Source organism: Dermochelys coriacea, chromosome 1, assembly GCF_009764565.3.
Source record: "Dermochelys coriacea isolate rDerCor1 chromosome 1, rDerCor1.pri.v4, whole genome shotgun sequence".
Taxonomy (NCBI): Eukaryota; Metazoa; Chordata; order Testudines; family Dermochelyidae; genus Dermochelys; species Dermochelys coriacea.
This window is the reverse complement of record NC_050068.2, coordinates 111240691-111264645: the sequence shown is the minus strand read 5'-3', so window position 1 is coordinate 111264645 and position 23955 is coordinate 111240691. Positions and strand designations below refer to the sequence as shown.

The window sequence follows — 23955 nt, the reverse complement described above, 5'->3', positions numbered from 1 at the left end:
TTTTAACACATGTCGCAGGTAGATGGTTAAGAGTAGAGCGAATACCTGTGGAAAATTGTGTTTCTTGGTGCCAAAGAATAAAGAATAACATTTTTCAGCATTATAAATTCAAAATGTGAGTATCTTTAAGTGTTATTAAACCTTAGCGTTATTATCGGGCTGTATAATTATGAACTTTTCTTTGTTATAACTAGTTCACATGTAATAAATAAGGTCCATAAAAGAAAAGTAACAGCATTAATGCTTAATAGATTATGAAAGTGATGACGTCATACTCCAAGCGGGTAACTGCGAGGAAGCGGATTACTTTCCAAACAACCGGTGTCGGGTTATAACGTCAAAAAAGGTCATTTTATTTCCATGTAAATGCTGTAACTGACTGTTTTAATAGGTAAGTGAGTGTATGTTACTAATCATTGAACCTTTAAGCAGTGAAAAGACATGTTGGGATGGCTGCAATGTGGTTTAAATTGCCAGCCATGTGGTGGGTGTGTCAGCCATCCTTAATGCTATAATGCTTGCAGTCAGGAGCACAGTACATAGCAATATTCAAATGCCCCATGTCAGAAAAAGGAAAAAGAAAACCCTCAGAAGCTGAGTATCGTAAATGAAAGGCTGAGAAAGAAAAGGACCAAGCAAAACAATAGGGATCCTTCCTGAAGTATCATCACTTTAATCCAAATAAAGATGGAAGCAGTTCACAGCATCCAGATGAGGGAATTTTACTTGGAGAAGAGGCTAGCTCACATCCACATGGAAGCAGTTTGGAACATCAAGATGAAGGTATATTACTTCGAGATGAGGGTAGCTCAGATCCACAAAAAAGCAGTTTGGAAACTCAAGATGATGGAAACTTACTTCTAGATGAAGGCAGCTCACAGCATCAGACTGATATGGAAGTGGAGAAAATTTATTCACCTTAAGAGAACATGCAGAAATTGAAGTAAATGAAGTAGAAGGAAGAAAGGATGAGGAAGTTACAAACAAGTTACAGTAGGGGACCCAGCTTCATGACCAAGATGTGATGACAATGCAGCAAATTCTCGTGGAACATGGACCCAAACCAGTTCATGAATTTCCCTTCCCTAAGGATGGAAATAAAAGAAAATTCTTTGCTCAACATTACAAGAGGAAACTCATTAATGGGGAAGAAATTCATTGAAACTGGTTACAATATTCAGTGTCAAAGGACTCTGTGTTTTGCTTTTGCTGCAAGTTGTTTAGAAGCCAAGCAATTGGTACATCACTTACTGAAAATGGTTCGAAGGACTGGAAAAACATCTTCAATTCTCTCTTCAGATGAAAGAGTACAGAACATTTGGAATATTTTCAGAATTGGAAAGAACTTGAATTACAATTGAAAAAAGGAAAAACTATCGATGAAGAAAATGTACGTGTGATCAAGGGAAAAGAAGAATATTGGCAACCAGTATTAGAGTGTGTGATTGTTTAGTGAGTATTCTTAGTGGGCAAAATTTAGCATTCCACAGCTGCAGTTGAAATGAAAAATTACACTCCAGGTAATGGAAACTTTTTAAAATTTGTTGAATATCTAGCTTTGTTTGACCCAGTCATGAAGGAGCACCTATGTAAAATAACTGATCATGAAACACAGATTCATTACTTAGGAAAAAATATGCAGAATGAACTGATTCAAATCCTAGCAAATGCCATTAAAAAGAAAATTGTAGAAGCTGCCATTATGCAAAATACTTTTCAATAATACTGGACTGTACACCAGATGTGAGTCATGTTGAACAAATGACGATGATCATTCGTTTTGTGGATATGGAAAAGTCTGCTGATGAAGATAATGTTGAAGTGCTCATAGGGAACACTTTTTGGGTTTCATACCACTGAAGGAGACAACTGGAGCATTTATGACTTAAACTATTCTACAAGAACTTGAAATAATGTCGTTATCTGTTGAAAATTTATATGGGCCAAGGCTATGATAATGGGAGTAATTTGCAGGGTAAAGACAAAGGTTTGCAAAGGAGAATGATGGAAATCAATCCTAGGGCCTTTTTTGTTCCTTGCAGTGCACATTCTCTGAATTTGGTTGTCAATGATGCTGCTAGATGCTGTTTGGAGGCAAGCAGTCTCTTTGACCTGGTGCAACATGTTTATGTGTTTTTCTCAGCTCAACATGCCATTGGGAGATTCTGACTTGCCATGTGAATTCTCTAACTGTGAAACCACTTAGTCAGACAAGATGGGAGAGTCGCATTGATACTTTGAAGCCTCTTCGCTATGAACTTGGAAACATTTATGATGCCCTAATTGAAATTTCTGGATCATATGGCAATACGGCACATTCAGATGCAGAAGCTCTTGCAAATGGCCTTTCCAAGTTCAAATTTGTGACTTCACTCATTTTGTGGTATAATATCCTTTTCGAGATTAACCTCACTAGTACGCAGCTTCAGGAAAAGAACTTGAACATACATTCTGCTACTCAAAAACTGTAGCAAACTAAAAATATTCTGGAGGAATTCAGAAGTGATGAAGGGTTCGAAAGAACACTGGTAGATTCTCTTGAGCTTGCTGAAGAAATAGCCTTTCCGACAGAATTTGAACCAGAGCCAGTTCGCATTCGGCAAAAGAAAGAGCAGTTTTCTTATGAAGGATGAGACACTCCCATTCAGAACCCAAAACAAAGGTTCAATGTGAATTTCTACTTCACAGTCCTTGATACTGCTGTTCACTCGGTTGACGAAAGATTTCAACAGATGCAGCAGTCAGTATTTGGCTGTCTATATGATATCCACAGCTTGCAAAAGAAAACAGCTAAACAGATAAGAGAATTTTGTATAAAACTGGAGTTGGCATTGACTCATGAAAATTCAAAAGACATTGATGCTACAGATTTGTGTAGTGAGCTTCAGGCTTTTACAAGACGACTTAAGACACATTCCACTCCCGAAGAAGTACTGAAGTTTTTTTGTGAAAATAAACTCATAGACAATTTTCCAAACATTTTTATAGCTCTACGCATCCTTTTAACTTTGCCAGTTTCCGTAGCTAGTGGGGAACATAGCTTCTCAAGTTAAAATTGATAAAACATATCTGCGTTCAACAATGGTGCAAGAGAGACTTGTTGGACTTGCCACAATGTCAATAGAACATGAAATAGCTGGAAAACTGGATCTAAAAGAACTAGTGACTGAATTTTCAAAACTTAAACCAAGAAAAGTCATGTTTTAAGAGCCCAGAGCATTTTTTATTCAGAGTGTTTTGTAAATACAGGTTAAAGTTCATTGAAGAGTTTTCTTATTTCTTTCTATATTGGATGTGGTGGTAATGGCAGTTAAAGCAGGATAGTGTAATGGATGGTTTTGGATTTGTAATAAAAAATTATAATTAACATTTGAATGCATTTCTATTTGAAATCGGACTGAAATATCATCTAGCTGTTGTTTACTAATCTATTCTGAAAATTTCTGTCTCTATTTTATCTGATCTCAGAAACATTGGTTGGACAGACGGACAAACCGAATAATTAAGCCAATGTTTAAATAAAAACGCTTAAAAACATTAAAAGGAAAAAAGGGACAAAACGTTTCCCAGTTTACCAAAAACCTCAGCCTAGATCTGCCCTTGGGACTTGTGGGTAGGGGACACCAATTGCATGGTTCGCCTAGGGCACCAGTTGCTGGCAGCTAGTCTAGGGCCGCCCCTGCATTTGGTAAGAAAATTACAAAGAGTATAGAGATTTACTATTATTATTAACCATCTTCATCATCATAATTTATATCATGGTAACACCCACTGAGGATCAAGAGTTCATTGTGTTGGAAACTGAAGAAATATAGGAAGACATGGACCTCTGCACTGAAATGCCTGCAAATCTAAATAAATGATCAATAATTATATAAAATATACAATTAATAAAAAATATTAAAAACTGCTAATTTGCCCCTGGGCTTAATTACGCATGAACCAGCAGAACTGAAAACTAGTGAGTGGTAATTTTTTAAACAGGGTAATTCAGTCTTGAACTGGACTAGTGTCCACATATAAACTCAGAGGCTCTGGTTTTTCAAGATATTAAAGCATGTACATACTTTTAAGCACTTGAATAGCCACATTAAAGTCAAAGGGACTTCTCACACCCTTAAAATGAGGGACATGTTTAAGTACCTTGTTCAATGAGGGCCTAAATGGGCCCTGAAGCAACAGTCACTGGAGGGAATTAAAATAATAACTAACTAAATAAATAAAAATATGTCTCTCTAGTGTTTTCTGCTTTTGCTTGTTTATATTATTCATTGCAATTTGGACGGAGATGCAGATGTACCCTCTCCAGGACTGTTTTAATGGCTTGTATAAATATGTTTGTATTCATTTATGTTTAACAATTCTTCACATAAATTAGAAATGAAAAATAGTAATATTTGAAAAATGCATGATTGGGTTGCATGATTCCCCTCTTCTTTTACCCACTTATAATGGTCCTTTATTCTTTATTCTGAACAGATTACTGGTGTTTAGAAGATCTGTATCGTGATTTGGTAAAACGTTATGTTGAGATTATTGACAAACTTCCAGGGAAATGGTCAGACCCCGCTACCATTGAAGGTTGCTCACAGTTAAAACCAGATAACTATCTCCTAGCTTGGCACACACCATTTAATGAAAAGGGTACAGTATTTTCTATCTGTTATATATTGATTGTTAATAACACATTTATTTTAAAGTTAAATATCTAGAAATAGATTATTTTTCCCCTGCCACAAATAAGATATTAGTACTGTAACAATGCTATGTTTGTCCAAAGATGGCAAGTGATATGTAAGAAATTCCTTTTCTAGGCCACTATGTCCTTTTGTAAATCAACTCTGGCCTGCTTAACATCTATTTAAAAAAACTTTATTCTCGGCTGTATGCTTCTGGGTCCAGATTTTTGTCACTGAATTTCATGTTTATTTTAAAGAATATTTTCCACCATGTTTCCATTTTTGTTTCTCTAGTTTTTTATATTTTTAATGATCCCATTGAAAAAGACAAATTGTTGAGCTTGCAGTTGAGATAGATAGATAGGGTGATCATATTTCCCTATGCTGAATACGGGACAACTGGTAAAATTACTTGTATTCAAGTGAGTTCAATGGCAATCAATCACAACTATGCAGTACAAATGTTCAAATTAACATCAAGTTGACTGAGCCCCTGTTAAAAAGAAATACTGCGTAGTTGGATTATTTTTATTTATCTTCTTACCCCTAAGGTTTTAGGGTTCACATGGGGAGAGGTACACTCCCATATACCTCTCTCACATGAGGGGAGTGACTGACCAACCCTTCCTGCCTGGCACTCTCCACGCTCCATGCCTGGCTGGGCCCCCAGGACAGACCCGCCTCTCCTGATAACTGGCGCTGCATCTTCCCGAGGCAACACATGGGTGGGGCAAGCAGGGGTCACATGCCTCCCCTCTCCAGATTTCTGCCAGGGTTCATACCAGAATGTGGCCAGCGGCAGCCTTTTGGCACTGTGCGGGAGGGAAAGGATGGGAGCTGCTTCCAGCCACAGGGGAGGTGGGGAGAAGGGATGACCTGGCCTGTGTCTTTGCAGAGCTCATCTCTTCCCTCCCTCCCTGCTCCCCTGTGGCGGAATGTAGCTTGTCTCTTCCAGCCCACACAGTGTCGAGAGGCAGCTAACACCTCCAGGTTGCTGCTGGCCACTGATATAATCCAGCTGCCTCCTGTTCCCCGGCTACAGCATGGGCAAGAAGTGGCTATGCCCTTTAGGATGCCTTGTGCACCAGGGCTCGGCTCCTCCTGGCCAGTGCTGAGGGCTGGAGGGTCTTGGGCTTTCCTGGGGCCAGAGGCAGTGGGGGAAGGAAGGAGCCTGCCGATCAGGCTGCTGATGAGCTGAGTGCTCCTCCAGGGGCTGGTTCTCAGCACATCGCTGGGAATGGGATGCGTCCTGCCTAGGGAGATATGGAGGAGCAGCGGGGCTGGGGTGGGGAGGGTGAAGGGGCAAAGCAGGGAGAGGACAGCGAGAGGGGAAGCATGTAAAGGGCCAATGGGTGGGCAGCAGAGGCGACATGTAGCCAGCCGCTACCTGGCGCCCGCCCTCAATCCCCAGCCACCACAGCTCGCAGTGCGCAGCCAGTGCCGTCCAGAAACAGGTTGGGGGACAGGACCCTGCTGGTCAAGAGCCGACCCGCAGTGGGGGCTGCGCTGAGGGCCCAGCAGTGGGAGTGGCCACCCCCGTATACTGCAGCTTTGCCCCACCACCAGCCTTGCATACGCACCCCCATCGTTGGCCACTGGACCCCCGCCACTCACCAGTGGTGGGCAGGCAGCTGGCGACCAGGGATCTGGCCAGCAACAGGACCTGCCAGTACTGATGAGCGTGAGACAGAAAATACTGGACAATTTGCCCTTTTTAAGAAAAAGTCAGGACATCTGCAGGAGGACTTAAATACCGGACTGTCCCTTTAAATGGGATGTCTGGTCACCCTATAGATAGATAAACTTTTCAGTGTAACTCTTCACTGGAGGAAAACAAAAGAGCTGATTATCTTCATTCAGATAGCTACAGCATTAAACTCCCAAGACCAATTTTTTTCTTCACTGATAACCCGACCATCCTTTAGCACTGTTCTCTCTCACATAGCGAGAGATTGGTGTATATACATCATATACATTTGAGGCTTTCTCTGACTATTTAATTTGTGACTCTCCAGGTCTTCAAGGTTAAATAAGCTATACATTTAGTAACATATACACACATATACATACAGTTTAACCTTGAAGAACCGGAGAGCCACTTTATCAACAAATGAAATAGTCACAGTCACTAAAATGTAGTAATGTAAATCTCACTGGGTTGATATGATACTGTATCGCTGTGATATGACACTGCATCAACACCACTCAACAGCATCAAATATTGATGCAATATCAGGACCAAAACACAGTGCAATGCCATCATTGTTTATTTTTGCCCTTCTGCAGCCAAATCTCTTCAACATAAATAGCTCTGCTCTCACATGCTCAGTTCCTCAACACAGCTTCTGGGAGGGAAGGAAAATAATCCTGGCAACTCCAGACCATTTCCACTTCCAGTGTGTCAGGGACTGGGCAATGCCCCCGTGATGGGCACTATGCATGCTCTAGCTGATTTTAAGCCGAGTCTGAGGAAATTCAATCAGCCGGAGACTGCATGGGTGACCCTGAGAAAGCTATATATACCTCTAGAAACAGAGTACCGCCGTTACATAATTTAATTAGCTCTTTGGGTTCCTATCTATTCTTCTCAGCCTTCTCCTTCTTTTTCTTCTCATGCTGGAAGTATGGTTCTTAGGATGCCTTAAGCTAGAATTCTCTAAAATGAAAATGTATAGAAGGGACGATCCTGATCATCTAGTCTGACCTCCTGCACACTGCAGGCCAAAGGACCTTGCCCACCCACTCCTGTAATAGACCCCTAACCTCTGGCTGAGTTACTGAAGTCCTCAAATCATGGTTTAAAGACATCACGTAACAGAGAATCAACCTTACACTAGTGTAAACCTGCAAGTGACCCACACCCCATGCTGCAGAGGAAGTCAAAACACCTCCAAGGTCTCTGCCAATCTGACACAGAGGAAAATTCTTTTCCAACCTCAAATATGGTGATCAGTTAGACCCTGAGAAAGTGGGCAAGACCCACCAGTCAGACACCTACGAAATAATTCTCTGTAGTAACTCAGAGCCCAATCCATCTAGTGTCCCATCACTAGCCATTGGAAATATTTGCTGTTAACAGTCACAGATCAACGACATGCCATTGTAGGCAGTCTCATCATACCATCCCCTCCATAACTTATCAAGCTCGGTCTTTAAGCCAGTTAAGCTTTTTGCCCCCACTGCTCCATTTTGTGTTTTGCCAAACTATTCTCAGAAATGCAGATCTGTATATTTCAAGAAGGATTTTTTTTAATCTTGAGAGCAGAGCACAATTTAATTGAGGTGAGGGATTCCCTATACCCAAGCCTATAAGTTTCTTCATGAGATTAGAAGATTCCAGTAGAACTGAAAGTCTGGTGATGAGATTAATCTTTCAGATGAGGTTAGAACCAAATTCTTGGTTTTCTTGTGGTCATTCTAGAGTGTCTCACTTTTTTAAAAGTTGCTATGTTGGCCTCCATGTCCTGGGGCAAATTGCAGAGTGGGTAACTACATATTGCCTACATAAATTTTGTGTGCTCAATTTCCTCTGGATACAGTCATCCTAGTCACTTATTGTGATAAACTGTTGTGTACTGTTTCTGTACACTGTCAAATAATGGTCATATTCTGTTTCAGAGGTAGCGGAATTACATTAAAGGATGAAGTGATTCTAGTATTATAGGCTGAACTGGCAGTGACACTTGTAGTTAATGTTGCCTAATGTTTTCCACTATAAGACCCTGTTTTCAGTGACACAGAACCTTGCTAAACTTTAATTGTTCAGGCTGAAATTTTCCATGCTGGGCATTTGCCCTGGGCTGAATATTTTTTAAGGCTTCAACAAACATGGTTTAGCTGTTTCTAAGAGGTTATGGGGAAATATGTTGTTTTGCCAGTATTAAAAAAAATTCTCCTAACCATTTAATTGAGTAGCTCTGGGCCCTCCATGCTCTGGACCAAAGACTTAAAATTTGACAGGTGGGTCACCCTTGTATCAGAGATGTACCTTTTGCTGTTACTCTGCCAATACACCCAAATGGAGAGTCTTGTTAGGGTTTGGCAGCTAAATTCTCCAAGTTTCTCTCTGCACTGAGCATGCTCTAGGCCAGGGCTACAGGCACTGAGGAGGTCTTTTCCTACAGTTACACCTCTCACCTGCTAGAGGCCATCATGGCACTGGGGAATGGAAGGGAGATGAGGGAGACTCTCTCCCCCGTGGTCTCAATGTTCCCCTGACTGGTGCCCATGTCAACTTGAAGGAGAAAAAGGAAACAGCCTGACTTGAATGTAGAAGAATGAAAAACAGAGGGGGACCAGAAATGGTGGGCAAAGTGGGACTGGAACAAAAGGATACAACCCTATGGGACAGAGAAAAAGAGTCTAAAACCATTAGAGCAGTGGTTCTCAAAGCTGGTCTGCCGCTTGTTTAGGGAAAGCCCCTGGCAGGCTGTGCCGGTTTGTTTACCTACCGCGTCCGCAGGTTCGGCCAATCGCGGCTCCTACTGTCCGCAGTTCGCCGCTCCAGGCCAATGGGGGCTGTGGGAAGTGGCGAAGGCCAAGAGACATGCTGGCCACCCTTCCCGCAGCTCCCATTGGACTGGAGGGGCGAACCATGGCCAGTGGGAGCTGCGATCGGCCGAACCTGTGGATGTAGCAGACAAACAAACCGGTCCGGCACACCAGGGGCTTTCCCTGAACAAGCAGCTGACTGGCTTTGAGAATCGCTGCACTAGAGCATATATTCCCTTCCAAATCCTGGAAGAGAACCCAGCATATTTGAGTCTCAACATTGCTCTTGTCTATAAAAAAGCTATGAAACTCACCGGCAAAGTGTTTGCCTCATCCACTTCAGTGACTGGTCCACATAGAGGATTACAACCTACTACTGTTATCTGCTACTTCAAGTGGTAAAACAGTTTCCTGTGGTTCTAAAGGTTTCAGATCTGGTGATGGGGTCAATATGATTAGACATGATGGACTTCGCTTTTTTTAGAACTTAGGAAATTATATATAAAAAACCCCATGTTAGAAGAACATTAAGGTGGCAAAGTAAAGCACTCAAAAGTTAGGAAATGCCAGAATTCAGATTGCCCATGCAAACTTTGTGCATATATATTATGATGTGGTGTTTAATTATATGGTTACATGCTATCTTTTACCACAGGATCCCCTGCCTCTTTCAGTGCAAAGGATGAATTGTGACCTGGGGATAAATCAATGTTGTGCAGTGACTGAGGCTGTTGTCTGTAGCACCCCTGTCTCATTTGTTGCAGAAGAAGGTGTGTAGTGAACGAGGCAGGAGACTGCAGCAGAAGAGAATGGATAGTCTCATGGTTAGGGCAGTTGAATGCTGCCCTGGGGGATTCTATCCTTCCCTCTGCAATAGAGTTCCTATGTGATGATCGATGTAACATGGCACTGGGTCTTAGGCTTCCTGCATGCATCCTGTTACAGACCTTGGGCCCTTTAAAAGTGGGAGCTGGAATGGCAGGGCACATAACTGAAAGCTAGGATGTGACCTATAGGAAGCAAGATATAAGGTTTCCTGCCTCTTAGGTAAGAGCTGCAGACACAAGAGACCAGTGGTCAGGGAAGCTCTAGTGTGGGATTTACAGTAGCAGAAGGGAAAATTATGTCTTCTCCTTTCCCAGCCTGCAAAAAGCGGAAAGGTCTCTTACTATGTGTGGTGTATGACTTTGAGCCTTTTGCATGTTCTGGTTAAAGCCTGCCCAAGGAAAAAAATATAGAACTAAACTCAAGCGTTTGGCCTTTTTAGTGCTCCCCAAACTGATGAATCTGCTGGCCAGTTTATGCTGGACAAACCACTTAAACCAGAACTTTCACAGTATTTATTAATTGTGTGTTCCTAAAATTCTGGGTGCCCAGTATGAGACTCCTGGGGTCTAATTTGGAGAAGTGCTCATTTAAGTAACGGGAGCTGTGGCTGAGCATGTTCAGTGCTATAAAAGTACTCTGAAAAATCAGGCCCTATAAACCAACAATTTGAAAGATTTGCTTTCCACAATGTTTTATGAGCTTGCCTGTTTCTCCTACCTCTACATTCAATATTGGCGTCAGGAAAAAGCAAAGCAACTCAAGTGTCAACCAAAACTGATCAATGATTGCAGAAGTTTTTGAGTTAAATGAGGGAAAAGGCAGAACACTTATTTTTGTGCACCTACAGTGTTCCTTACAGGACTTTTAATGTCAATTGTAATGAGGTTCTCACATGTGGAGGCACAAATCCATGTGTGAGGCTATGAAAGCTGCAGTACAGTTTCACTGATAGCTTACCGTTCCCTAAATGTTATTTGAATTAACAAAATATGCTTGTTTCCAATGGCATTCTACATTTTGCGTATAATTATTTCCTTTTAAAAGCCTGTAACATTTTTTAATATAGGTTCTGGATTTGGAGCTGCTACAAAAGCCATGTGTTTAGGGATGAAATACTGGAAGCCTGAGAGGCTAGAAACTCTTATTGAAGTGAGCATCGAATGTGGACGAATGACTCATAATCACCCTACAGGTAACATCCACTGAAATAAAATTATTTGCCTGTGATATATATGACTAATGATCAATTTAGAACAGACTAGCACAGCTCTTGTTAGCTCACTTGGTTGAACTACTGCTGTATCTGGAGACCCCTAGGTTCTGGCTTGAGCCTTGCCATCCATGAGGTATTTGTTCAATACATAGCAACTCTAGCTGTAGGGTGAAAAACCCCCTTAAACATCACTTGTAATGACTGAAGAATTTGCATGTTACTATCCTGCTCAAATGACTATGTAACAATTTCACTTTTATCTAGATGACCCTGTGAACACGTAGGTTTATCCTTCAGAAGATACTGTTTTTCTGTTATGGGGTCTTACCCTGTCAGATTATGTTAGCTATTGATGTGAAGAGAAGCAAATTGGATATCAAGATGTTTCCAAATCCACATGTTTTAGGAAGAAATCAAAATATGTCATTTGTATGTGTTCTGAAGGTTCGTTTTTATATTTCTGTGCCACTTAAACAGTAGTAGAGAAACACACGATGAACTGTGACATGGAGCAGGTGTAATGGTTTCATTTGGAGATGTAACTTTGTAAAATAATTTGCTTTTTACTCCTGACAATTCCTTGAAGACCAGCATTACTCTATCAGCAAACTTTTTCCCTATAGCACAGTTTCGTATTTAATAAATCTAGTGCCACCAATGAAATATCAAATCAAATCACATATGAGGGCTTTATTATTGTATTCCTAACTTAATGCAACTAGTTGCATTTTGTACTGTTTTATTTGGATGTTTCATGTTGACCATGTCTTTAACAAATACACAATCCCCACCAGTGAGTGGCATGCTTCTTATTGCACCTTTGCTCTTTGACCATGCTCCCAGGAAAATGCATTCTGTGGGGAGAAGCAGAATTATGGCATAGTCTGACACCTTTAGGTGCTAAAAAGATTGAATGGCCAAAATGTTGGGGATATTCCTATAAGGAATAAGGCCCGGATCCAGCAAGACACTTAGGCCAGTGCTTAACTTTAAGCAGGTGAGCAGTACCATTGACTCATATGCTTGAAGTTAAGCACATGTTCCAGTGCTTTGCATTGAGGCTTTAGTGTCTACAATTACGGAGCTGGTTTCTTAGCTTTATTTTAAAGTTTGCACTCGGTATTTTTGGCTGTGTTTGAAAAAAGCTCAAAAATTTCACAAGCAGATATAAGAAAACAAGCAAGTAATTTTCTGGCTCAGCCAATATTGCGAGTGTCTCTTAAAAGAAAATATTATCTTGAACACAGTGAACTTCCATGATCCACAACCTGCAGATATACACCATAGACTACTTGCACAGCTTCCTATTGAGGGCAGTTAGATCCCAAAACAAAATAGGAAGAAACCTGAAGTACAGAACATAGTAGTGTGCACAATGTCTATAAAGAAATGACTTAGTTACTCAGAGTAAAATGAGCAAGAAACAGTATTACATCTAAAATCGTAATCAGTCTGCAAGCTGAATGATTTTGTAAACAAAGTGATTTAGAGTATAACTGAATTACTTGGTCCATGTCAGTTGTTCTATGTGACTTGAGTTAAAAGATTTTTAAGTATCATATGAATACATGATATTTATTTTGGACGTCTGCATTATTTGCTGTCATGTTATACCACTGAGACCAGAATCTCCCTGATATGTCAAATAAGTCGTCATTAGGTGAGCAGCATGCTTCAGCCAAGAGTCCTGACAGACCAAGTGTCAGCCTGTTAAACAGAAAGACATAGGTCAGACAGATTTGTTAAACCATCCTAAAGATCTGACACAGCTAGTAATGATTTTACTGAGGCTATGCCAAAGATGTCTTTATTATTACTATTACAGTAGAAATGTAGATCACATATTAGTAATTATTAATATTATATGTTAATTCTAGGCTTTTTAGGGTCCTTTTGTACAGCTCTATTTGTATCATATGCAATACAAGGAAAACCACTTGTGCAGTGGGGAAGGGAAATGATGAAGGTGGTCCCAATGGCTGAAGAATATTGCAAAAAGACCATTCGACACATGGCAGGTAACACCTAAACTAAAACTGTTTTTTTTTAAAAACAATCACCTATAAAGACACCCATTAAACATCACTGCTCAATTGCGCCACTTTTGTTAGTTTACATCATCTCCTGCGCTTACATGCTGTCTTTCCACATTGTCTGAACATTAGACTGCAAGCTCTTCAGGGTAGGAACCTTGTTTTCATATGGCTTGCAAGTTGCCTAGCACACTAATAGCACTATATAAACAGACAAAACAATAATGATAATGCTAAACAGCACAGATTTATTTTGTAGGGAGTCTTCCGATGTCATTACAAGGTAGGAAGAATGTTGGTCAGCAAATCATTTGCAAAGCATGTATGCTGAGATTTCAGCTGTTTCAGTTGCATTCCGTCAAATAGTACAGTAGAAGAGACCCACGTGATCAGTACAACTTTTTCCATTAGAAATTCAATAGACACTCCTCATTTTGCCAGTGGAAGCCATAATGCAGCTGGAGATGCATATATTTAGAGAACGGTTAATTCATCCTTTGTCTGTATGTTCAAATCTGGCTGTTGCTATTCCGTGCAAACATTTGGGATATGTTCTGTTGTACTCATTGTTCAAAACAGCTCAGTGAAACAGGACCCCTGAGATAAATAATGTTAATGCATCTTATACATAACAGCTTTTTAGTGCCTGTTTGCCTAGGATTACCGTATTGTAGTATTGTTGTCCTAATGTGAACAGATGTCTATAGGAGCTTGTCTACAGGAGGACGCTTGGGAAAATTAATTGTAAGTAGCTCAATGAGTGAATTTAAAGTGGATTAGTTAAACCACATTAAATTCCTGTGTAGATGCTTTTGCTCAGAATTAAAGGGTCCTTAATTTGATTTAACTTAATACACTTCCAAAGTCACTTTGATGTAAAAGTGTTACCTATGAAATGTTTTTTCCATTTGTTCTAAAAGGTTACAAGGGCCTGGGGAATGGGGTGATTAGACTACATATAAATCTTTACTTGGAGTGTCCAAGAACAAAGATTTATTTGCGAGATAAAGTTGCAGCTCAAAAAATTGTGGACAAACAAGAAGCTTTTCTGGAACACACAGAATTCTTTTACTGTAGCCTCTTCTGCTCTAAGATTGTTGTTGGTTTTTTTATAAACTAGACCTAAGAGCAGCAGGTGCAGGATTAGTATATAGAGGTCTCTCTTTGACTGACTTTACAGAAGAGTCCTGTCACTCCACCAGGGTGAACCCACAGATGTGTAAAGGTATGTGGGACTCCTGAAGAATGCACTGTATAATAATGGCATTGTGGAGCTTGGGGCTATTTTGGAAGGGGAAAAAAATCTCCCACCTCAGGCTCAAGTCCCTTGGCTGTTGAGATGCACTGAAGAGAATTTCTGCTGAACAGAGCCCTACATTTTTAGAAAACCATTTCAAAGAAGTCTTTTTTTGTTTCAATCACAAAAACAATGAGACCCATTTAATCACACAAGGTGCGTTGCTCTCACTAAGTTACACTTACTCTCATGTGTACTCCATTGACTTCCGTATGACTACTCCTGGTATGTAAGTAAGTACTCAACACCCATAAGGGTTGAAAAATTGGGCCAAAAGACAGGAAGGATGGTTTTGTGGTTCAGGTACAGGACTTTGGGAGGTCTGGGATTAATTTCTGGCTTTGCTACAGATTTTCCATCGGACTAGGAAAATCACTTAACTTCTTTGTTCCTCACGTCTTCCATCTGTAAAATGGGGATAATAATACTTTCCTACGTTACAGTAGTGTTGGGGGGGGAATCATTTATGTTTTTAGCACCAGGGTACTATGCTGATGAGTGCAACAGAAAAGCAGAGATAATTGCTAGGTCTTTTGAGTTTTTAAGCCAGTTTTAAAATCACATGATGATCAAATCAATTGTGTATGGTGGTTTATTTAAACCAGGACTATTTTTCTCTTAAAATACTCTCCTGTTTTTTAAGGGGTAGGTAGACATTTTCACTCTGCTTTTTCAAACATAGAATTTCTTTTAAGATACTAATCAACTGCTGCTTGGGCTTCCTGTAACAGAATGAAAGTATCCCGTGGTATGTTCGGTATGACACCACCAGTGTCAGTAAAAGCCAACTGCACTCTCTCTGTGTTGGGCTCCTCCAGGTCCTGCACCTTGGCAAAATCCTGCCCTTTGCAGCAACCCTGGGTCCTGGTGTGGGTGCAAGGGAACTCCATGGGGGGGTTGGATTCCCTCCTGCCCCCCAGCGATCTGTGGCAACTGCTGCAGCATCAGGAGTGCTGTAGTCTCTACTATCATTATACTTTCACCCCCTCTGCTGGAAAGTGCAGGGTGGAAGAGCTACCAGCATGTAGAAAATACCAGAGTATACAAAAACAGCTTTTGTTTTTTGATATATGAAGATGAAGTGTTTTCAGGATATTAATCCCTAATGAGGAGCACTTGCTTAGCCTTTTTGGAAGAGGAAAAAAGAAAAGAAAAAGAAACAACCAAATTGCTTCATTTATAAAAGTGACTAGTGTGTGTGCACAGTTGCTAATTTTCTGTCAGGTCTGAGTGTTTGTGACACTCTCCTCAAGGAACCTAGAGCCAGAAGCCACTGTGTTTCTCCTTTTGCCTCAGCAAGAGTGAGCTTTGCTGGAGATCAGATTGTGTGTCAGCTCCCTGCCACACCAGTCTCTCTTCCTCACCAGCAAACTCCTTGAGACTCTGCCAGTCTGAACCTTGCCTTGCAGGTAACAATCAATCAGTGAACCCCAGTTCCCAACTTTCCCCCACGACGTCTCTCTGCAGCTCCCAGTCCCTCTCACTGGACACTTACAGAAATTACTAAATTCACTGCCTCCAAACAGACAGTGCACACACCAGCCTGTTAAGTTCACCAAGCACTCACTCTACTTCAAAATAACAGCACTGAGATGGTTTATAGTAAAATTAAGAATACGTTTATAAATAAAGAATAGAGATTTAGGTGATACTAAGCTAGAGAAAAGGGAGGCAGGTGTGGTTGCAAACAAAACAAAATAAAACATGCTTTCTAGTGATTAAAACTTAATTTTAGCAGGTTATCTTTGCCTAACCAATTTTCTCACTTAAATCAGGTTACCGGCAACTCTAGCCCTCCAGGTCAGAGGACCCCACTTTCACAGAATCTTAGGGTGCTGTCCTCTTTGTTCCCTAAGTGATGGATAACTAGAATATCTTTTTGTGCTCCTTTTATATTTCCCCAAAGTCCAATGTCTTTACCTCAAGAGCCAGGAAAAATTCCTAGGGATGCAGACTCTGTTTCCCAATGTGCTCACTAGGCTGTTTTCTGCTAGTTAGCTTTGTTTATCTTACATGTAAATGTACTTTCATTGGCCTCTGCCTTACAAAGCTTGATCCAGACATGTAAATCCACATTCCTCTGTCTAAGGCAGACTTGCTTATCAACTCTCTCCACAACATATTTTAGGAACATATTTCCAGAGCATGTACTTATCTCTTTACACACCATTGCTACATGCATCACACAGTGATATGCATGACCTGCATGTCATCAGTTTTTATATGGTATCTTACTTGATACACTTTCATAATACAATAACATTGTATGCAGTCATTTGATTCAGTTGCTTATTGGTTTGGGTTCCGACCCTCTGTTTCCCCCCCTGGGAAGTCTGTACCCTGATTGTCACCATGGTTGAAAAGGAAGGTATTAAAAAACAGAAGTCAGACTTGGTTCGTATTTAGTTTGGAGCAGCAGTGATGCTGAACCCACCTGCAATCGTACTCCTATACAGAAGTGCCAACTTTCCAATGGCTTTCTCCATCTCACTGCTTTTTAAATTCTTAACTCTAGTCATCTTTGCCTCCTATCCCTTTTTTTTCCACCTTTCCCCTCATGGTCTCAATCCTGCAAATAAATATGCACGTGCTTGATTTTACACATGAGTACAGTACACCTGTTGATATCAATAAGACTTAATTGCATGTTTAAGTGTTTTATTTAATAAGACTGGATTTAAGCACCTGCTTGAAAGGTAAGCAGATATTTAAGCGCTTTGCTGAATCAAGGACTTCAGTAGAAGATAATGGGACTACTCATATGTAGAAAGTTAAGCATGCTGTTTGCAGTTTTCAAGACTCACTGTGTTTTCTCACTGACCAGAGAAAAAAGTAGGGTGATATATAGAGATGGGCGGAAGGTTTTCTCCTCCTGTTTTGTTTGTAGTGCAAGTTCTGGTCTTTGTTTACCCAGTTTTTCATGGAAGATTCTGTGGATGACTAAAGAACTAGTAGGTTCATGACACTAGAGAAATCACACATATAAAAGCTGAATAATTGAGATGGAAAGTGACTTATATTCAGGCCGTGTAAAACATTTTGTATTTTGTTTGGTATCTTCAACACCTGTTTAATTCAAACAATTGGGAGAAAAGCTCTCTATTCCACATCTCTGAGTCCCCCAGCAAAACCAGGGAAGATAAGACTTGACAGGCCTCATATTTCTAAGGTAAAAAAGCACATTCCCACCCTCCACCCAATTATTTCATTTTAAAGAAACTCAACCAAACAAAAATAAACGTTTTAGGTATTTGTGATTTGCTATAAAGGAACACCAGCAAACAAAGGCATAGACTAATTTTTCTTCCCCGTAATTCACATTTATCTTTTTTCTTTATAGTGTTTCAGAAGAAGGTTGCACTGTCTCTATGTCATATCATGTTGTATTTCTAGTTTGTTGGATGTTTTTAAGATAATTCTACAGTTCTTACTGTTTTTAATTTTCTCTCTCTCTTTTCATGTTAATTTTTCCTGCCTTTCCGTGACCTGTTCCATTGATATAATCAAATAGAACATGCAGTTTGATCCTGCTTGAGTATGTGAATTGTTAAAGTTATATTCCTGTAGAATACAGAGTTTTACTGGGAAAACCCTGCTTTGTTCTTTCTTTAAAAACTATTTAAGTGCACCTGAAGTCTTGTCAAGATGAAATATTACACCATTAGTTTGTTTTGCATTCAGAATATCAGGAGCACTGGTTTTACTTTGAAGCCAAATGGCAGTTTTATTTGGAGGAGAGAGAAATCACTGAAGATAATCAGAATAAACCTGTCTTTCCTGATAATTATGATGCTGAGGAGAGAGAAAAGGTAAAAATCTGTAAATGCAACTTCAAGAAGAGCTCAGAAAATCTCATTACTAATAGACACATTTCCAAAGAGATAATCTGAGATGGTTGTTAAATGTCTTTGCTGCCCCATAGGATGGGGGTTCTTCTGAAAAGGTTTTTTGCTTATTTACTAACAAGAAAAATTATTCCATCTTTACTTAATATGTGAGTTAATACAAGAAATGGTTACAACTGAATCTGGAATAAGGTTCTAAGCGATAGTCATGGAATGGGAGTGAAACAGCATATACTGGCACTTTAAGGAAAAGAGGAATCAGGACGAAAGGGGAACAGAGTAGCCTGGACCCTGCTCTCCCATCCCCCAACATGATTTCTCTTTTCTTTAAAGGCAGTATAAACCATTACAGGGAGAAATACAATAAGCAGGGAAGTCAAACTGGCCAGATGTTTAAAATCTAGAGAAAGGGTGAAATTGAGAAGCAAATTGCAATGACTCATGGCTATTAAAGATGGAAAAGACCTACTCAGAGATCTAGGCTGGAATTTTCAAGGGTCCTTAAAGGAAATGGGTGATCAGCTTTCATTGAAATTCCCATGGGAGTTTGGCACATAACTCTCTCAAGGCTCTTTGAAAATCCCCATCCTAGTCCATTCCCTGATCAATACAGAGTCGATTCCTACATTGGTTTTGTCCAGTCTTCTTTTAAGTATCTCAAGAGATGGTGTTTCATCACTTCCCAGGATATTTTATTTTGTAGTCTACATTGTTTTTAATTTAATCCCATTACTTTTAGTTATTGCTCCTTGAACCAAGCTAAATAAATTCCTTTTCTTCCTTGGTGTTTATGACTTTCCAGTATTTGAAGATAGTTCTCATGTTTCCAATTTACTTAGCAGCCTGGTAATAAATATGAAATTCTTTTCAACTTTCCCCATATATCACTTCTTCCAGTCGCTTGGAGCATGGTTCTGTTCTGAAAAGTGACTAATCTGGGGTGCTCTGTAAACTTTTCCATGCTCTGAAATATGATAGAGGGCATCCATGGATGATAATGAAATACCAATAGTAGATAATAAGACGGCACCTGCTCACTTAACAGCTCTGCTCCCTGTGTGTATTCAGTCATATTTTCTTACTTTAGTGACAATAAGTTTTTACTAGTTTTTCCTACTACTAGTGTAAATACAACTACTATATGGGAGGCTGAGCTGAACAACATTCCTCCTCATTCATTATCAACAGAATAGTTGACTAAATTCCAGTTACAAGGACAGGAGTACTTGTGGCACCTTAGAGACTACAAATTTATTTGAGCATAAGCTTTCGTGGGCTACTTCATTGGATGCATAGAATGGAATATATAGTAAGAAGATATATATAGACATACAGAGAACATGAAAAAGTGAAGTAAGAGGCTAATTAGTTAAGATGAGCTATTATCAGCAGGAGAAAAAAAACTTTTGTAGTGATAATTAAGATGGCCCATTTAGACAGTTGACAAGACCAAATTCTACTTACACCTGTGTGACCACTTTGACAGGTAGAGCTTTTATTATTGATGATGCACAGGAAGGAAAGACCCTTGCTTGACTTGCAGCGCCTTGGCTGTCTGCAGGATTGACAGTTGGAAAATACATCTTTTTATTTGTAAACTGAGCACATTGGATCTGCATCCCCTGAGTGGAAAATACATGGAACCCCCACTGTGCCACTTTCACAGCCTCTTTTCAAAGTAGAACTGCACTTTGATCCTTTTTGGTGCTTTTCCCTGCATTCCTTTCAGTTTGTCAGTTGCGTGTGGAACTCCTTCTGTATTGCAACAATAAAGAGAAATGCCTAGGGCTAAATTTTCAAACAGGTCTCTAAAATCATGTGTGCATCGTCAGTCCATGCAAAGCCCCCATTTAAGCATGCACACAAAAACTGCAGAAACTTTTAATATTAGGCAGACATAGCCAGATTTTAGTTATTGGAATATACTTGAAAAGACTATTTTTATTTGTAAAAATAAATACTCTTCAGATTAACAAGGAATATACAAAAAGAAAAGGAGTACTTGTGGCACCTTAGAGACTAACAAATTTATTAGCGCATAAGCTTTCGTGAGCTACAGCTCACTTCATCGGATGCATTTGGTGGAAATGCATTTTTCCACCAAATGCATCCGATGAAGTGAGCTGTAGCTCACGAAAGCTTATGCTCTAATAAATTTGTTAGTCTCTAAGGTGCCACAAGTACTCCTTTTCTTTTTGCGAATACAGACTAACACGGCTGCTACTCTGAAAAGGAATATACAGTAGTTTCTATAAAATTTGACTGCCACGTCTAGATACCCAGAAATTTGGGGCAATGAAAGATAAGTTAACTCTGCCTGACTGTACGGATAAGAAGCAGGTAGTGGGAACAATCAGAACAAATCATCTTGCAGTAAATATGAGTTTGACTCTTCAACTGTGTGTTAAATAAACTGCACAAATAGACAGACACTGCAGCTCACTCTCATTTTCAGACTTGATTCTTCAATCATCACTCTCAAGCTATGGACTCAAATGTTGGAAGCAATGTGTGATAAAGACCCAAAATGAGGGCGACTGAAAAAGCGTTCATACAAGAAGCTTAAAATGTTGGAGTTTCATTCCCTGAGTGTCAATAACTTTCTATAGCCTCAGTTTCAAGATTCTTTATTTCTGAGATAAACAATTTTCAACAAAGCTGGGAGACACCAAATCTGGAGGTATCGTCAGGAGTAAAATGAGTGACAACTCTCAAAGTAAAGGATACTTGAGACATATGTCTGCAGCCCTGATCCAGAATAGCACTGATACAAGTAATCCCAATGGGACTTTATGTGTAAATCAATGCTACTTCACATGAATAAGGGATGCAGAACTAAGGCCTTACAGTATACTTGTGTAAGATGACAGCAGAAGCAGATAGGCACTTCCTATTGTTTGCAAACATGAAAGTAAGGAGAAAGTGATGCTACAGTCTAGCCTGAGACCCCTCCCCCTTTGGTATATGTGTAGGTGCACAGTATATAAATATATAAAGCTTAAGTGAAAGTTATTTTCATAGCATACAAACAGAGAAGTAAGATTAAACGTATAATAGTCCTGCTGGAAGGCTGCAATGTAACACTACTTTATTTCTCAGATCACACAAGAACTCCAAAACAGAGAGAAACAAAACTGGCTGCTCCCTAAGCAGAGAGGTACAGCTCATCTCACCTTACTCTAGCTGGCAGTTTGCACACTGACTCTGCTGAATGCTCCCACACTGTGCTACAGAGCCCACTAGTCTGCACATGGGACTAGAGACAGACAGACAAATACACCGACACTGCTCTTAACACGATAGCTTGCAGTTCCAACACAGTCCTCAGTAAACCATAAAGGGAATAGACTGAAATTCAAGGAAAGGCCTCATGTGTCAAGAAGCTCGGGGCCAAATATAGCCCTAGTTGAAGGAGGTACAACTCAAGTTGCTATATTGTATTTTATATGTGAAGGGATTAAAAAACAGGCTTGCAGGCCAATCGTTAATCAAAATAATGTTTTTACTTCAAGCATAACACATGCACTTTGGGTGTAGTTTGGAAATTGGGGCAGGTAAAAAAGGTGAAGTCTGGATGTACCTATTTTAGGGCCTGTTTGATGGGCCAGTGCACAATGCCCAGGGTTTTTGTTGCTGAGGAAGTATTCTGCCTCTTGTATTTGAAGATCATTTTCACTATTGTTGTTCAGAGCAGTCTTTGAGAGGAAGGGAAGCCTGGCAGGACAAGGTGAGAAAGAATTATTTGAAATAAAATATCTAGAAGTGGAGACATTTGAACAAATGTGGAAAAGGACACAGTAAAGACATATTTAAAACTGGGCTGGACAAAACATTTGAGAATATGTGGTTGGGGGAATGGAGAACAATTCCTCATTGTCTGAGAGGAGACCAAGACAACCTAATAAGTCTTTTTCCACCTCTAATTTCTATGAGTGTGAACTTTTAAGATGTGAAATGAGACTCTGACTTGATGAGCTTCTTGAAATTCCTGGCTCACTTGAATCCCAGAGACCTTTGCTCTTGATCCAGCCTGCAGAGTAGTTACAAGTATTTTGTTTCCTTCTGGCCTACATGACTGTTGGCATTAAAGCCTCTGTCTGTCCCTGAGAGTCAGGGCTGCTTCAGGGGGGATTATTCAGCAGAGGAACCAGGGAATTTGTCAGTGTTAGGAGGCTTTGAAAAAATATCAACACAAATTAATATTGTGGTTGCATTTGTAAATGGGAAGATCAGAGACGCCCCTCCGTTGCTCCATACGAAATGTCACAAATACATAGGAGTGAGCTTCCCCTGAATGCAGATCCTTATCAACCATCTCAGGGTAAAAGTGTCTAACACTATATCACTCTGCATGTGAAAAGTGGTGAGCACTTGCAACACTTTGCGACCAACTCGACAGCTATTCTTTTAGACTTACAGGAGGTGGAGTTCTGAAGGCCGGGGTGGAAGAAGAGGCCATGATGCTCCCATGATTGCATATGATGCTCTTTTAGGATGTGGTGGTGACTGGACAGAACTTTGCAACCGAGCAATGTTCCACGGGGGTGAGTAATCCTGTTGTTCCTTTATAATATCGAGTGTTTGAATCCCCTAGAGTTTAAATGGCAAAATGGTCATTATTGTATGAGATGCAACCTTTAAGTCACAAATTTCACTCCTGTTGAAAAAGACATCTCAGCAGTAAAGTTCCTGACTAAATCTGCCATATTGCCTATTATTAATTCCTTATCAGTGTCACATGATCAGTGTTGTTATTATGTCAATAGCACCTTCCTTTCAGGACTCGGAAAGTGCTTTACAAACATTAGTGAATTAAGCCTCACAACATGCTTGTGAAGTAAATTAAGAATATCTATGTATATGGTTTACTTTATGACCACTTATAAACAGCTACCTCTGTCTGGGATGGCTGCTATAGAACCACACACAGAAAAACAACACAAGGGTATAAGATGCGGGAAGAAAAAGAATACTGAATGCAATTAAAACTGCAGGGAGTTTTCAGGCAGGTAGTATGTATTACTTAAGCAGTAGTTTGTCTGGGACACTGGTTTAACATCCTTACTTTTATAAAAAACACCAAGTACTCTTTAAGGGACACAAGTGGTTAATATCTTTGTGTTGCAACTCATGCCAAAGATAGCTCCTTCAACATCACTGTGCCCTGCCCCCTACCTTCATGCTGAATCACCAACACTGCAGATTTGCCCAGCAGGATGCCATCAACAATCAACCTAGGCATTCCATGGAGACTCTCTGTCTACGCTGCTGACCCAGCCCACACCTACTTAGCTTTGTGAGAGTTAATCTCAACACAAGATACCCTGGATACATACACACAGCCATTATGTGATTTTAAATGATTAATTACAATAATAAGATACATTCCCTGCCCTAAAGATCTTGCAATCTAGTGGTTTCTTCTGTAGCTACTCTTCCTTTCTAGCACTGGGTTAACTGCGATGGTTTGTTGCACCCTGAGAGCCATTTAAGAGAAGGGGGATGTTTTGTTGCAGAGGCTTCCTCCCAAAAGGAAAAGAACAGTAAGTCAGGGACTTCGGGGTTGGAG

At 40.1% G+C, this 23955-nt stretch overlaps 1 protein-coding gene across 2 annotated transcripts in view; it reads left to right on the top strand.

Moving 5' to 3' along the window:
• ADPRHL1 (ADP-ribosylhydrolase like 1) overlaps positions 1-23955 on the top strand; it is a 53162-nt gene that overhangs the window by 10802 nt on the left and 18405 nt on the right. For both annotated transcript variants that reach the window (XM_043506540.1, XM_038387041.2), the window contains exons 2-6: positions 4480-4644; positions 11065-11190; positions 13089-13229; positions 18223-18350; positions 22798-22930. In XM_043506540.1, the coding sequence (XP_043362475.1) occupies positions 4480-4644; positions 11065-11190; positions 13089-13229; positions 18223-18350; positions 22798-22930 (693 nt within the window). The remainder of the gene's footprint in view (positions 1-4479; positions 4645-11064; positions 11191-13088; positions 13230-18222; positions 18351-22797; positions 22931-23955) is intronic.